Raw genomic sequence first — 14464 nt, 5'->3', positions numbered from 1 at the left:
CGCCACCTCATCGGTAGACAGAAAACTTGACGGAATTAGACGGTATTATAGATATAGATATAGATGCAAAAAGTATATGATTTTGTGGATAAAAAGTAAAGTTTATATCCACCGAAAAAAAACGTGAAGTGTATAGCGTCTCTGATAAAAATGCGAAATTCCATAATTATTCATGTCATTTACCCTTTTATAATGTATCAGCTGTGGACTCTCATCGATTGCACCCGACTTTCCTTTCCCTGAAATGTGAAAAGAGAAGACTGGACAGAAACACGTCTCGATTAAATAAAACAGCACACTGAGGCATTGATCCTGCAGCAACTTCGATTGCAAAGGCGAATGTTTTCGAAGTTCAAAGGGTTCGATTGATATGAGATTGCAGGGTCTCCGCACCCACCGGCGGTGACACCACACCATTGGATCAAATTTGCCGGGAGGCTGAAAAGGAAAGGACACACCTTGAAAGGCTGCTTTGCTAAGCTAACTGCAAATCAGGTAAGAAGACACAGAAATTGATCAAAATCTTCGCCCGCTTTCACATGAACAATGGGATTTTCAAGTTAGCAATGTTCCTATTGTGTTCACAGCTCTCGGCAATTTTCTTGAGGCTGTTCCAATTGTTTCTCCTCCTCTTGCTAGAAGTAGCAGTGACGCTTGATTCGGCACCTCGACTTTCAGCTTCTGCCACTTTCTTAGATCCTGAGCGATTTCTCTTCCTCCTCTTTGAATCCAACAACTTAGTTGATGGAGTCACAGGACTTTCCACCTCTCCCTTCACTACTGGTGAACCGATCTCTGTCCTACTGATCTCATCAACAGCACCAATCTCCAATCCTGAGTTGCAAGGCATCTGGACGGTAGATTTCAAAGGTTTTGGCTTTGGCTGAGCTGTGCTTTTGGGAGGATACAAATCCTTCATATGTCCTTTTGGGGTCCCTCGTTTCAGATTCCTATGCAAACAAAAATGGCAGGTGTAGACCACATTGTTCTGGGGGGGAGTCCTAGGTTTCTTGCACCGGCGCCGTGCCGATGCTCTGTTCTTCTCCAAACGGATTGTGCAGCTATACCCTGGTTGAAGAATCGTTTCACATCTGCAGAGCAACACATGATCAATCAAGGCCTACAACAACTGAGGCCTAGATTAGGCAGCGAGCCACCAAAAATAAAGCATACTTTTGACACATGAGTATCAATTCATTCGCGGCTTGTTACTCAGTTGCAGATCGATTCAAACTAAGAGGAGACGATTTGTCTTCATGTTCTATCATCAACCAAAGGATATCTACTGAAACTATAACATGCCCATACCCTCACAGAGCCATTACATGGTTCTTGTCAGATACTTCACTCTTTGAAACCGAAACTGGCCATACTGATAAAGCAACACGAGCAAGATCAAAACTTTACAACAAACACAGGAATCCGACAAGTGGGTAAATCTTCACTTCAGCTAACGATTCATTAAACACAAGAAAGCTACAAAATTTGTCACTTTCAGTCTGTAGCAATTCGGTTAATGGCAAACATGAAAGAAAGGGAAAGCGCTAACCTCTGACAGGAGAATAGAGAAGGATCAGGAGGCTCCCCCGAGGACTCCCCCACGGCGGCCAAACGCCGGCCGAAGAATGCCCCCAGAGAGGGGACGGAGCCCTCCCCTGCAGCCCAGACGGCCAGCTTCCGCAAGTGCTGAAGCTTCAGTACGGACTTGGTGTGTTCGGCGGCGCCGCTCTTGGTGGCGGTCGGTTTAAGGCCGGTGGCCTCTTCCCTCAGTGAGACTGGAGCTCCGGTCGGCCCTCTGTTCTGGTTCCCCCGTTTCTTTGCCATTGTTAAGCTTCTGTTGCTCGGCTTCCTGCTCTCTTTCAGGGCTTTCTTCGAACAGTTCGCGGGCAGGGGTTTCAATTGCTATCAATTTCGCACCGACATAGAAGAACTTCCCGTGAAAGAATCTAGACAACAGCGGACTGCGGCGGCATACAGGAAAAAAGGGGGAACTTTCCAATGGCTGAAGATCCAACACTGAACCGACTTCACCGTAAAAGCAATGGCGGATTGTCTAGCTATGGGTTGAAGACGGAGACGCCGGTGGAGGGATTATCTCTCTTGGCGTTGGCCGAGTGAAAAAACGGCGTTTCGTTGAGAAAGACATCAAACGAAGCGATTCGTCGAACCTAAGAGGAAAAAAACCGTAAAAGAAAGAAATGACTAATTAAAAATAAAAGAAAATCGAAAAATAAATAATAGGGCCCAACCGGGATCGAACCGGTGACCTCTTGATCTGCAGTCAAATGCTCTACCACTGAGCTATGGACCCCGCTTGGCTGGCTCTTACTCCTAAGTTTTCGAGACATTCATTTAATTCTCACAGTGACAATAATTATTTTAAGCTCGTCCTGCATCGCATTATTTGCCCTTTATTTAGACATTCCGAGGTCCCTTTAAATCAGCATCCAGTGACAATTTTGTGAAGCTGATAGATCGGAAAGGATTCACGCGAATACATTATTGTCATCGATAATGTGATCTTTGAGACATTACAACGAAGAGGGCCGAAAGTGTGCATCAATCGAGCATAAAACATAGCTTTAGCAATATATGTATACACATTTTCACCAAAAATACAAATCTCACCCAATTTATAAGAATAAACCCAACAAGAAAAGCATTCCAAATAATCATTTCCCATGAGAGCGCAAAGCTCCCAGCTTATGACCAAACCTCAATATCAAACGTTTTTTACATACATCACATGATCATCGCCCGCAAACACATGGCAATTACTCCTCTTCCGCATCCTCATCGTAGTCCTCTTCTTCGTCGGCTGCAGCGTCCTGGTACTGCTGGTACTCGGACACGAGGTCGTTCATGTTGCTCTCGGCCTCGGTGAACTCCATCTCGTCCATCCCTTCCCCGGTGTACCAGTGCAAGAAAGCCTTCCTCCGGAACATGACCGTGAACTGCTCACTCACGCGCCTGAACATCTCCTGGATCGAGGTCGAGTTCCCGACGAATGTCGAGGACATGGTCAGCCCCTTGGGGGCCACGCTGCACACGCTCGACTTCACGTTGTTGGGGATCCATTCCACAAAGTAGGAGGAGTTCTTGTTCTGGACATTGAGCATCTGCTCGTCCACCTCCTTGGTGCTCATTGTGCGGCCCCGGAACATGGCTGAGGCCGTCAGGTAGCGCCCGTGCCTCGGGTCTGCAGCGCACATCATGTTCTTGGCATCCCACATTTGCTGGGTCAGCTCAGGAATTGTCAGGGCCCGGTACTGCTGGGAACCGCGGGAGGTCAGGGGTGCGAACCCGACCATAAAGAAGTGGAGGCGGGGGAAGGGGATGAGGTTCACGGCGAGTTTCCGCAGGTCGGAGTTGAGCTGCCCCGGGAAGCGGAGGCAGCACGTGACCCCGCTCATGGTCGTCGAGATCAAGTGGTTGAGGTCACCAACTGCAAGACCAATGGATCGGATGTGAATTTATTTAGGCTAATACAAAAGGAGTGTATAAACTAATTAAGTTCGTTGTAGATCCGATTCTAATTCGGTTTATACAGACTACACTTACAACTGGGATTGACGAGCTTGAGGGTGCGGAAGCAGATGTCGTAGAGCGCCTCGTTGTCGAGGACCATGCACTCATCAGCATTCTCGACGAGCTGGTGGACAGAGAGAGTGGCATTATAGGGCTCCACCACCGTGTCGGAGACCTTCGGGGATGGGAAGACGGAGAAGGTCATCATCATCCGGTCCGGATACTCTTCTCTTATCTTCGATATCAGCAGAGTCCCCATTCCAGAACCCGTCCCGCCTCCCAGCGAGTGGCATATCTGGAACCCTGCAAGTATATTCAACCATCGTTCATCGAGAATTCAATTGATTAATCAGATATCAGTTGTGGTCATGAAAGAGGAATCATATACTGATCAAACTGGTAGACTAGTACCTTGCAAGCAGTCACAATTCTCAGCCTCCTTACGCACAACGTCGAGAACAGAATCGATCAGCTCGGCGCCTTCAGTGTAATGCCCTTTGGCCCAGTTGTTCCCTGCCCCGTTCTGCCCAAACACGAAGTTGTCTGGCCGGAATATCCTCCCGAATGGTCCAGTACGCAGGCTATCCATCGTTCCAGGCTCGAGGTCCATGAGGACTGCCCTGGGGACGTACCTGCCGCCACTCGCCTCGTTGTAGTAGACGTTCACCCTTTCAAGCTGGACGGGAGAGTCCCCGACATAATTCCCTGAGGCATTGATTCCGTGCTCGTCGCACACGACCTCCCAGAACTTGCCGCCGATCTGGTTCCCGCATTGGCCGGCCTGAACATGGAGGATCTCTCTCATCTTGCCGGGTTTTGAGGGAACCTAAGCCTCGGGATATATATTTTCCTGCGAAGGAAGGAACTGATGAAGAGAGAGAGTGGACAAGGAGGAGTAGTACTGAGGTTTTTGTAGGGGAGCTTGTGACACAATTATCCTTTTATCTTTTTCTCAATTAAAATTTATGCTAAATTTTGAGAGTTGAAATTTCTTTTATTATAAAAGAAATTCACGAACCTAATCAAGGATAGAAGTAGGGGAAATTAAGGGATACGAGCATCTTAGTGATGAAAATTGAATTCGGGAAGGTTTATCAAAACAGTAAGAAAATATCAGAACGTCATGTGCATAGAAAGGGACCTATAGGGGCAAGAAAATGTAAGATATGGAGAGAGTCCCTCCAGTGAGAACCGAATTCAAGACCTCTTGATCCCATATCGACGACGATGTCTGTACGCAGCAGCCATTTCTCAATATTTTTCAATTTTAACCCTGCAACATAAAAAGGATTAGGAATTCTCTGTCATATGGTAAGAATTTCATCTAGGTTTAAACTGTTGCTAAAATCATGAGGTACGAAAGTTCTCGATTTTGAGTCGATGACGTTGCGACTGTATTAGGTCCCTTTCTCTTTGGTAATAATTTTTTGGATGAAAGTTTAATGAGGGGGTTGTGGAGTGATGAGTAGAAGAGGAGGAGGAGATGTCAAATTCTAACCAAGAAGGTGTGAGCTGGATATGGATAGGAACAGGGATGCATAGTTAGTTCGACTGGACAAAAAATTAAGAATTGAGGTTGGGTACCGACAATCAAAATATTATCTTCTCACCCACATATCTCATCTGTCATTTTTGGATCTTCCACCCAGCAAAAGTTCAGAGACAGATGGAGAGAAACATCTCATTAGTTTTCCCAATTTTCCTCTCATCTCTCTATCCTATTTCTTGAGGAAAAACAGGACTACATGGATCGGATTAACTTTTTATTTCATGTTGATCGGATTAATTCTCGAGGAAAAACGGGACTACGTGTGGCAAGAGTGACATACGTTGCGAAATATGTGATTAATTATCGCCACTGGAACGATCAACTGCATTCATATGGCCTTCCGGGTCACTTGATGAGCGAGATGTTTTCACCTATGAACATAGAGACTGTTGCTCCTAGTCAAGATTCAAGTCGAGGAAGATAAATTGGTTACACGACCTTAGCAATAATAGTGAGTGTATATATATATGTTAGAAACATGGATCAACCATGTAATGAATAGCTCAGCATTGAAAAATTTTAAGAGGTTTGGTTCGATTATAATTGTTAGAAACTTTCCTTGTTTTTTTATTTCTCGTTCTCTATCATTCTACTAGGCACATGGATATACTTTATAACCGAAAAGATATTCTAGCATGTTAGGGAGATTCAATTATTGGGAAGGCAGGGGCATGAGGGATTTCCCTGTCATAACACCTCTCGTCCCTTGCGCAATTGGTATGGGAATCCAATGACACTCCATCTGAATCTTGAATTATTGGCATTAATATATATACAAGATATATAAATAATGCTAGTGCATAATAGATGAAAGAGAAAGGGCGCATGCATTATGAGATAAAGCCATAATATTCATATACAAATGACGACCAAATGTGCTTGTAATTCGGATGCCTCGAATTTCATGGCATCTGTTGCTATCCCGTAAGAATCTATCTTCTAAATCGTGAACCCGTATCATTCTCCCACAACCGGGACGAGGCAGTAGATTAATTATGTCGTCGATCGTAAGTTGATAACTCAATGGAATTAGTGATTTCCATTAGATAGGATATATGAACACACACAGTGGAAAATATCTCTTTTCGGTCAGCAAATATATTCTTGTTGGACAATCAATTTCAATATTAATTTAAAGAAGGCCCAATTGGATTGGTGAGATCAATCACACAGTAGAAGAGGTTATCTATCACAGCTACGAGCAAATTAATGTGTTAGGAAGTCCCCTCTTAGATCTGCTTCCCACCTTTTCAACCTTTAATTAGATGCAGATGATCCCACACATAATCCGTTGGGCCCCGATCGAAAAACCGGATCTTCATGGAGAGAAATAAATGAACCGGTGTTCGGAGTTCATGGCAACTCATCGTGGCGTAGGAAACATTTTGTAGCAGCCAAAATCTCTACGCTATGAAGGACTGGTACATGGATAGATTCTGAATACCATAGAATAAAAGCCGGTAAAATCCGAATGTGACTTTGGACATAAGATAGATTGTATATAACTTAGAGCTAAGACGATCGCTGCACTTTCTCATACAAGAGATGGAATCAGTAGCGAGTTTCAGCAAATTGTAATATAACATCAGAAGGAAGTTTGATCGATGGAGGTGACACGGAGATCTCCATGCTGGGGATTTTGACATCGTAAACTTTATTTCATGACCATCACTAAGTGAAGAATCCTGAAATGGTGTCTTCAAACTAGTCTTTGGTGACTATTGCATTCATTTTGAATTATATGAACCTGATCCAAGGAGTTCGATTTCATCGTACAGGAGGCCTACCAGAGGTGAGAAAATGAGTTTGGCTTGCCACCTTAAAGCTTCATCATTGTCGACCATATCTGCTTACAACTAGATGGCACCGAGATGTTTGCCGACATAGACAAAGACAGAGTTCTTACCCAAAACGCTGGCAGAGCATATAACCTCTTCCAAGGCACTGCATCAGCACCTCTCATCTCCAAGTACGTCTTTAGTATTACCTGAGAGAAATTTGCAATAGTGGTAAGGAGGAGTTTAAGTATTAACCCGATCCCGGGTTCAAAATCCTTTGGAGCCACCAGAGCTCCTTTGACGTGATTATCCGTTTCGTGCACCGCCGGGGTTCATGGAACCTCAGGGATTAGTCGAGCGAAGCCCGGACACCCCAGGTTAGCCTAAAAAGAGAGAGAGAGAGAGAGAGAGAGAGAGAAATTTGCAATATCTCAGCATGCAGTAACAAAGAAGAAGAACGATAAGTTCATGTCATAACCTGAGGAAATATTGTTCTCAAATCATTCCCCCAATTGCTGAGGGTCGGCAATTCACCTGGAATGATGGGAGGTTTCCCGGTCATGAAATCCCGAAACACAGAACAATTATAATCAGAAGACAGATGATTGATGATAGAGTAACACATGACAGCATAAACTAGTGAGGGACAATATAAGAAGAACGATTGAATTTATAAATGATAAAGGATAGGTGAAAATCCGGAATGACATCCGAGCACAGTCTATACACTTCTTCCGATACACAAAGAACATTGGGACGTCCAGAATATCATATCCAGTCCGCAAGAACCGAACCAACTTTAGGCATGTAAGTCCATATGCTCTCGTATCTCCCCTGTGTGCCGAATGCTTTGTCATATGCTCCGATCTACTACGTACTATGAGAAGCAAATGCTAACACCGGAGTAGGAATTAAATATGTCATCCAAAAAGATGAAACCTGTTTTCGTATGTGGCTTGTGCATAATTCATCTCAAGCTACTTTTTCCTCTTGTCGAGCATGGACTTGACGGATTTCCTGTATGTAATTTATTAACCCATATACTCAATTCTATATTGTATCATTATGAACAATAGAGTAAGTTCCATTCCTACCTATTAGTGCTATATCTTCACACCCCATTTTGGCTGATCTGCAATCTCCTTTACCTGTGTTAGATAAAAAGAAGATGGTCAACTTCAAGCGTCTACGTCAATTCCTATCGAAGAGTTGCTTACAAGATTAAAGCAGCACAATCTCAAAATCTTTTATGATGGTGACAAGAAGATCGTAGGGTAGACAGTGGTGGTAACATTAGAATAAAGTTTTATCGCAGCCTCATGAAGGGTTTGAACAAGTACTTAAATCGAATGCCGTAACATTAAAAACGTAAGGAAATGCAGTCTAACTGGACCGTGCAATCATTTTGTCCAGAGAGAGGCACAGATAGCATGCTCATTTCATTCACCTGATGAAGGTAAGAATTAATTTCAGCACAAGTTTGATGCAGATTTTCAAGAGGTGCTCCACTCATCTCAAGCTGACCACCGGCCTCGAATAAGATACTTTTCTTCCCCAGACCAGCAATAATGATTTTGGATTAACTTAAACCAAGCAGAACTTTACGCTAGAAACAGATGCATCCGCTTAAGATAATCTTAACCTCAAACTTAAGAGTAATACTATCATACGTTCATATATATATATATATATATATATATTCACGTACGTAATACCAGTTTGAGTCTGATAATTTTGTCACCGTCCATTACCTTTTCCCAATCTTAGCTCTTGGCTGTACCATTGTGCAACTCAGCTATCTGATCGTATTTGATAGGACATAAAGTATCGATCTCAAAACTGGACTTCTCAATTCTCATGCTCTGTTCCTATTCTGCCAAATGAACATGATGCAATGGTCATCTGTGAGGTGTTGTACACCTGGAACGCAAGAATCACTTAAGTAAAACCCGAGGAAAACGTTGCATATAGATATTATAGGTAGCTATAGCAAGATACAAATAGATTTGACTCGTAAATGTGCCTAGTGAATAGCAAACAAAGATTACCTCCATTTTTCTTTTGGCTTGCATCCCGAGGCAAGATACCGTATTAGGTCTTCCTTGGCCAAGGATCGTACTGGTGCTAGGAAGGCCGGCAGCAACCATTACTTCACTTCCCCTGTTACAGCCTACCGTTGATGCACTTCCGATATGCATAGACAGTGGCATCTTTGCAAGACAAAGGAGGAAGTAAAATTCATTTGTAATCAATCTAAACTTTGATATCTCATTGAGGACACGGGTTGATGGACTTATTAGTGACATGGCTTCCTGTCTCGTTTCGGCTTTAAACCTAATAAAAGAAGGTAAACAAATCATGAATCATTTAAATGATATACATTGTTAAGCATGTCTATCAGCCCTGCAGATGTATTGGATATTCACTTGATTAAATCACGAGCCCAGATTGAACCAAACATCTTTGATAACTGCACATTCACCAATAAGCTTTGACATGGCATATTAGATCAAAACTGTTGGCTTGACTCTCAATCGTCTTAAAAGTAGTACATGGTTTCCGATTTTGTTTTTCCACGATTGGATTTTTAACGGTACTCAACACTTAGGATTGCCTCAGAATCTGCATTCTAAAACATAAAATTGTACTAATAGCAGAAGATCCTTGAGAGGTAGGCCTGATCTTGCAAGACTCTGTGTATAGAGTCAAGAAGGTCTAGTTTATTTATCGGTACACGATCCTCTATGGAAGAGTAACACCACCCAGAATTGCTCTTAAGTGAGAATTTGTGTGACCTACCATGCTATTAGGCCTAGCTCAGTTTTCCACTCACAACAATTATGGTTTGGGCGTTACACTTCCAAACTGGACGAGTGATACTCGCAATCATCAACATATAAATAGATGCACACCGCCACCTCCCCTTTTTGCCCAGATCCCCAACTATATTCCTTAGGGTCCGTAGTAATAAACTGGGCCTTCTAGGATAGAAATAAGTGAAGAAGGGTTCTCAGCTTGCCCCAGTCCCATCAAGGTGCACAAAATCTTTTCATAGATGAGCAAAACTACATATACAGATTGATGTATAATGCCATAGAACAGAAGCCGGTACTGACTGAATGAGACTTTGAACATCATGCAAGACCGCGTCATTTGGGAGTTCGAAGACTGTACATAACACGGGAAGAAAGTTTGATCAATGAAGGTTACACGAGGACCTTGATGCCATGTGATTTGACTTCACGAACTTTATTTCTTGACATCACGAACTGAAAACAAGCTGCTAGATGGCGTAATTCTTCAACCAGGAACTGCAAATCTTTGGGCAAATGATAAACCTGAAAGTTTTGACAGTATAGGAACCTTCAGAACAGTAGCTCCTGAAAAACAGGGTCGACGGATACGCCCCACTTTCCATTGGACAACTCCAAGAGCTTCTCTGCCGGGGGTCACGCCTGAGACCACAATAGTAACCAATAATCGATGGGTTAAACTATCGGCATAGCATGGAGAGGTTCATCTGTACATGAACGGAGAAAGTCATATATCAGCCACTCCAAGCATTCCGTTCCATTCACTTCCATTTCTCGGTACCTGTTCTAACCAAGTCAACCACCGCATTCAAGAACCCTGTTTCCTTAAGCCCTCCTCTCCAAGCCATCCAATAGAAAACGATATGCAACATTAACAAAAGGTAGCAATTAACCGAGTGATCAACATTAATGTGGCTCTTATACCTTTGCAACCCTTTTGTCACATATATTTCATAAATATAATGAAATACTATAAGTTATTTTTTCGGCTGATATTTTATAAATTTCATTTACAAATTTATTACTTGCTAATTTTACATTTTTATGATATTAATTACTATATTTTAAAATAGAACTTTCAAATTTCGTTATAATTATAGATGGCATGAAATATACAATTGTAGGGAAGAATAGTTTTGTACTTAATATATATCGAATAATAGTTATTGGCGACAAAGTATTTATTGGTGGAATATAGAACAAAATATTAAAGAATGCAAGGGATGAAGGAATATTTCGAAACGAATTCGAAAAATAATGCCACAATCGAATGCTAAAAGACAAAATTATTAAAATATAATATCCTTCTATTTTCATTTTTTTAACGCATATATAGACGTCGTTCTCTACTTTTCACTTTGGAAATGTGCCTTACATTATTATTTACTAATTTTACATTTTATAATATTAGTTAATAGTCAATATCTTATAAGTTGAATTTTCAAATTTTATAGTAATTATAGATGGTATGAAATATATAATAGTACTGAAGAATAGTTTTAATACTTATTATATATCAAATGATGGTTATTGGTGATAGAAAATTATTTGGTGGAATATATAACAAATTTTGCAATCAAATATTAAAGCATGCAAGGGATAGAGGAATATTTCGAAATAGGAACTCAAAAAATAATACCATGAGCTAATATACACAAAATTAAAATATTATATTCTTTTTTTTTGTGCATAATTCATTCAATCTACAACAATTTCATTTGTCTTCTATTTTTGGGTAATTCGTACAATTTCATCTGTCTTCACAAAACAAATAGGTTTGCTTAGTTTCGCAATACATAAGCCACTAGAAATTATCATTTACTAGCTATATCACTCATTCGCTACGTGAAATTATTATTCATGAAAAAAAATATTTTATTATATAAATAAGACTTTAAAAATAGAAATTAATTTGTGATTGTAAAATTAACTCCTGTATAAATTTTAAATTAAAGATTAAAAATTTTGAAGTCATCGTATTAAGTTAGCTTTATTAAATAATTTATTTACATTAAAAACAATACTATATTCACTTAAAATAACATTAATTTATATATTTTATAAATAAAATTTTACAATCAAAATTAAGGTAATTAGTTAAAAAAAATTACAATTTTTTACATTGAAATTGTAGAAGGTATTTCGTTTTTTTCTTATTTTATTTCTTTTATACATCTATTATCCCATGCATTGTGCAATTTATTTAAAGTTTTTATTAATGCATTTTATTGAAAAATAAATATATTGTAATATTTCTATTTTTTCAGTAACATCTTGTCTTTTTTATTAATAATATTTTTACTTAATTTTAAATGTAATTTTTTCATGTGAAGCAATATACCTATCGTGGAAGATACCAAATTCGAGGAATTTAGACCAAGAAGAGAGAAGAAATAACACTATATATACGTGGTAAAACTCTCAAGGCGAGAGAAACATCCATCGACAAAGCAGGGAGATTCCACTGTATTAATAAATCGAAGATTACACACTCGAGATCGCGCTTGTATTTTTCAACCCCGTTACAATACCCAACCTGAAAATAGCCTCGCAATTCTCACAACTCTCTCACTCTATGAACCTTAGAGATTCACCACCCTCTCACCCTATGAACCCTAGAGACTCCAAGAGAATAAACCCGAGAATTCCCTAGAAAATTACTCGTGATTCCTACACAACGTGTTGTCTTGATACAAGACCTTAAATACAATAGATTCTCAATATCTGAAAGATATCCTAATATAATCTTAGGATATTTCCCCTTTGAAATATTCTAAAAAAATTCTAGAATTATCTCTAACATCTCTAAAGATAATTTTTCTATTTAAATATCTAAGAAATACAACGAAATCTCTACAAAATGGGAAATATAATCTAAGGATAATCTCGGATCTCGCCCCTTCCTTTTTTATCCAATCTCATTACTACTTCTAGTTTTCGCATTTTTGGAATCTTCACTGACTACGAGACATACTCAACAGTATCTCAACAAAGTTCATACTAACTCGTCGTAGCGCACTATAATTTCTCCTTTGTATAGCTAGGTAACCGAAATGTGATGGAAGAAGTACGCATGCTCATGTATAGGTGCAGAATATTCACATAACAGAAATCCCTACGTACCAACTGAAGAAGGCTTCAGTTAATACATGATGTTCGTGCCAATTCGATTAATGGAGGTTACACGAGGATCTACGTGCCAAGTGATGCCGACAATCACAAACTTTCATTTGTTGGGGACTGAAAGCCCTGAGTCACAAGACGGCATGATGCTGCAACCAGAAACCGTAGAGGCAGTGACCAAATGATAAACCTGATGAGGGTTGATACTTGATAGTATAATAAAAACCTTCAGGATAATAGCTCCTCAGAAACAGGATCAACGGATTGTCTCCACTTCCCACGCGCCGTACAACTCCTGCAGATCCTCAGACGGGGTCCGTGTATGCATGGAACGAAAAGTTGTGAGCCACTCCAAGCATTCCATTCCATTCACTTTCATTTCTCCCTAGTACCTGTTCTAACCACTTCAGCCACCGGATTGAGGATTCTCGTTTCCTTGAACCCTCTTCTCTCCAAGCCAGCCCGTGTAGAAAACAATATGCAGCATTAACAATTGACGGATAGGTAGTGATGCGAATTGACAGTACTGGGAGCTAGCTAGTACCTTTGCAAACTTGATGCAATCATCAGCGAGACGCTCGCTCAAGCGCCCATCCCGAAATGGCGTCAAGCTTCAAACCACTCCTTGGTACCTATTTGCATGCGTTGATGTTGAACTAATAATATGAGCATCCCGACACTTTGAGAAATGAAAATCTCTACAAAACCCGTGGAGTTATGGCCTTCTTTCGGGCAAAGGAATGTAATTACGAGAAAAGGCCATATCCTTCCCAGAGCAGAATGAGCATAAGTTGTGAAACAAATACCAATCAGGAAACATCCTATCCATTATTCCCTTCGTTTTGTCTCCATGAACTCCAGTCTCAATTACACGAACGGAATCGACTTTGTGTTTAGACACCAGCTTTTTAACTTCCTGGAGTTTGGGAGGCCTATTGAAGCCTCTCACATTCCATGTAATTAGGATGTTACTATGAGCCTTATAGTTAATTGTTCTAGCTTATTGCCTAACTAATTAAGGAGGTGAACAAACAATGGTTTTATCTGAAGACTTCATGTATGATCGTGAAGATAAGAACGACATGATGATCTGAGTCCCACGACTTCTTATGGACATACACATGTATCATCCGAAGATTTAATTTCTACTTTCCGGGTGAACATTCCCAATTATTCGACTCTCCCTTGTGATGACAGATAATGAAATGCTGAGGGGAATAATCTAACAATAGTTACACATGCATGAAATACAAATTTTCTTCGACAATAGAAGTAGACCGCAAGGTGCGCTTCTTTTCCCCATTCGGGCTTATCAACCACGAGGTGGGTTTTGCACTTCCAAGAAGGCCTGGCGAGATATGCCCGGACATAGGCGTAAAACCCAGTCCTACATCATATTTATTTATTTGGGATAGTGAGGGAGGCCGAAGCCTTTACACGAAAGTAGAAATAAAGGACTAAGGAATACAGACGCAAGATATGGAAGTCCCAACACAATCACCCGCAAGAAGGAACGCGATGCCCACAAGATGAACGCGATAGAACTGCAAACCCACAAGAAGAGTCGCAGCCCTTCTCGTTAGTCCACACAAAAATTTCCTTCACGATATCATATTTAATTTTTAGGTTAATTGCATCGATGTCCAAAAAATTTCATGAATATTTTAGGTTGG

At 40.7% G+C, this 14464-nt stretch overlaps 2 protein-coding genes, 1 long non-coding RNA gene and 1 other non-coding gene across 5 annotated transcripts; all 4 read right to left on the bottom strand.

Annotated features, from left to right (window-relative positions):
- Positions 1 to 261: 261 nt before the first annotated feature.
- LOC116192910 lies at positions 262 to 2175 on the bottom strand. Its single transcript, XM_031521614.1, has 2 exons — positions 1550 to 2175; positions 262 to 1091 (listed from the first exon to the last, which is right to left on the bottom strand). Exons 1-2 carry the CDS (start codon positions 1822 to 1824, stop codon positions 536 to 538), a joined length of 831 nt encoding a protein of 276 aa, XP_031377474.1. The 5' UTR covers positions 1825 to 2175; the 3' UTR covers positions 262 to 535.
- Positions 2176 to 2239: 64 nt separating this feature from the next.
- TRNAC-GCA lies at positions 2240 to 2311 on the bottom strand. Its single transcript has one exon. It is a non-coding gene; the product is annotated as a tRNA-Cys (tRNA).
- Positions 2312 to 2543: 232 nt separating this feature from the next.
- On the bottom strand, positions 2544 to 4437 carry LOC116192909 (tubulin beta chain-like). Its single transcript, XM_031521612.1, has 3 exons — positions 3940 to 4437; positions 3562 to 3831; positions 2544 to 3445 (listed from the first exon to the last, which is right to left on the bottom strand). Exons 1-3 carry the CDS (start codon positions 4331 to 4333, stop codon positions 2775 to 2777), a joined length of 1335 nt encoding a protein of 444 aa, XP_031377472.1. The 5' UTR covers positions 4334 to 4437; the 3' UTR covers positions 2544 to 2774.
- A 2072-nt stretch (positions 4438 to 6509) lies between these two features.
- On the bottom strand, positions 6510 to 10438 carry LOC116199465. Of its 2 annotated transcripts, none has more exons than XR_004155539.1 (4): positions 8904 to 10438; positions 8607 to 8775; positions 7334 to 8003; positions 6510 to 7064 (listed from the first exon to the last, which is right to left on the bottom strand). It is a non-coding gene; the product is annotated as an uncharacterized LOC116199465 (long non-coding RNA). The 2 variants fall into 2 exon arrangements; XR_004155540.1 differs by having other exon boundaries at positions 8607 to 8728.
- Between the last annotated feature and the right edge of the window lie 4026 nt (positions 10439 to 14464).

Source organism: Punica granatum, chromosome 1 (assembly GCF_007655135.1).
Source record: "Punica granatum isolate Tunisia-2019 chromosome 1, ASM765513v2, whole genome shotgun sequence".
Classification (NCBI taxonomy): domain Eukaryota; kingdom Viridiplantae; phylum Streptophyta; class Magnoliopsida; order Myrtales; family Lythraceae; genus Punica; species Punica granatum.
This window is presented reverse-complemented; position numbering and strand designations above follow the sequence as displayed.

What these genes read in the sequence shown, in the direction of transcription:
- LOC116192910 (XM_031521614.1), bottom strand. Translation starts at nt 1,824, where the DNA reads ATGGCAAAGAAACGGGGGAACCAGAACAGAGGGCCGACCGGAGCTCCA. An exon ending in TCTCTATTCTCCTGTCAGAG is followed by an intron (nt 1,092 to 1,549) that starts GTTAGCGCTTTC and finishes GTTGCTCTGCAG; the next exon opens with ATGTGAAACGATTCTTCAAC.
- LOC116192909 (XM_031521612.1), bottom strand. Translation starts at nt 4,333, where the DNA reads ATGAGAGAGATCCTCCATGTTCAGGCCGGCCAATGCGGGAACCAGATC. An exon ending in GAATTGTGACTGCTTGCAAG is followed by an intron (nt 3,832 to 3,939) that starts GTACTAGTCTAC and finishes ATATACTTGCAG; the next exon opens with GGTTCCAGATATGCCACTCG. An exon ending in CAAGCTCGTCAATCCCAGTT is followed by an intron (nt 3,446 to 3,561) that starts GTAAGTGTAGTC and finishes TTGGTCTTGCAG; the next exon opens with TTGGTGACCTCAACCACTTG.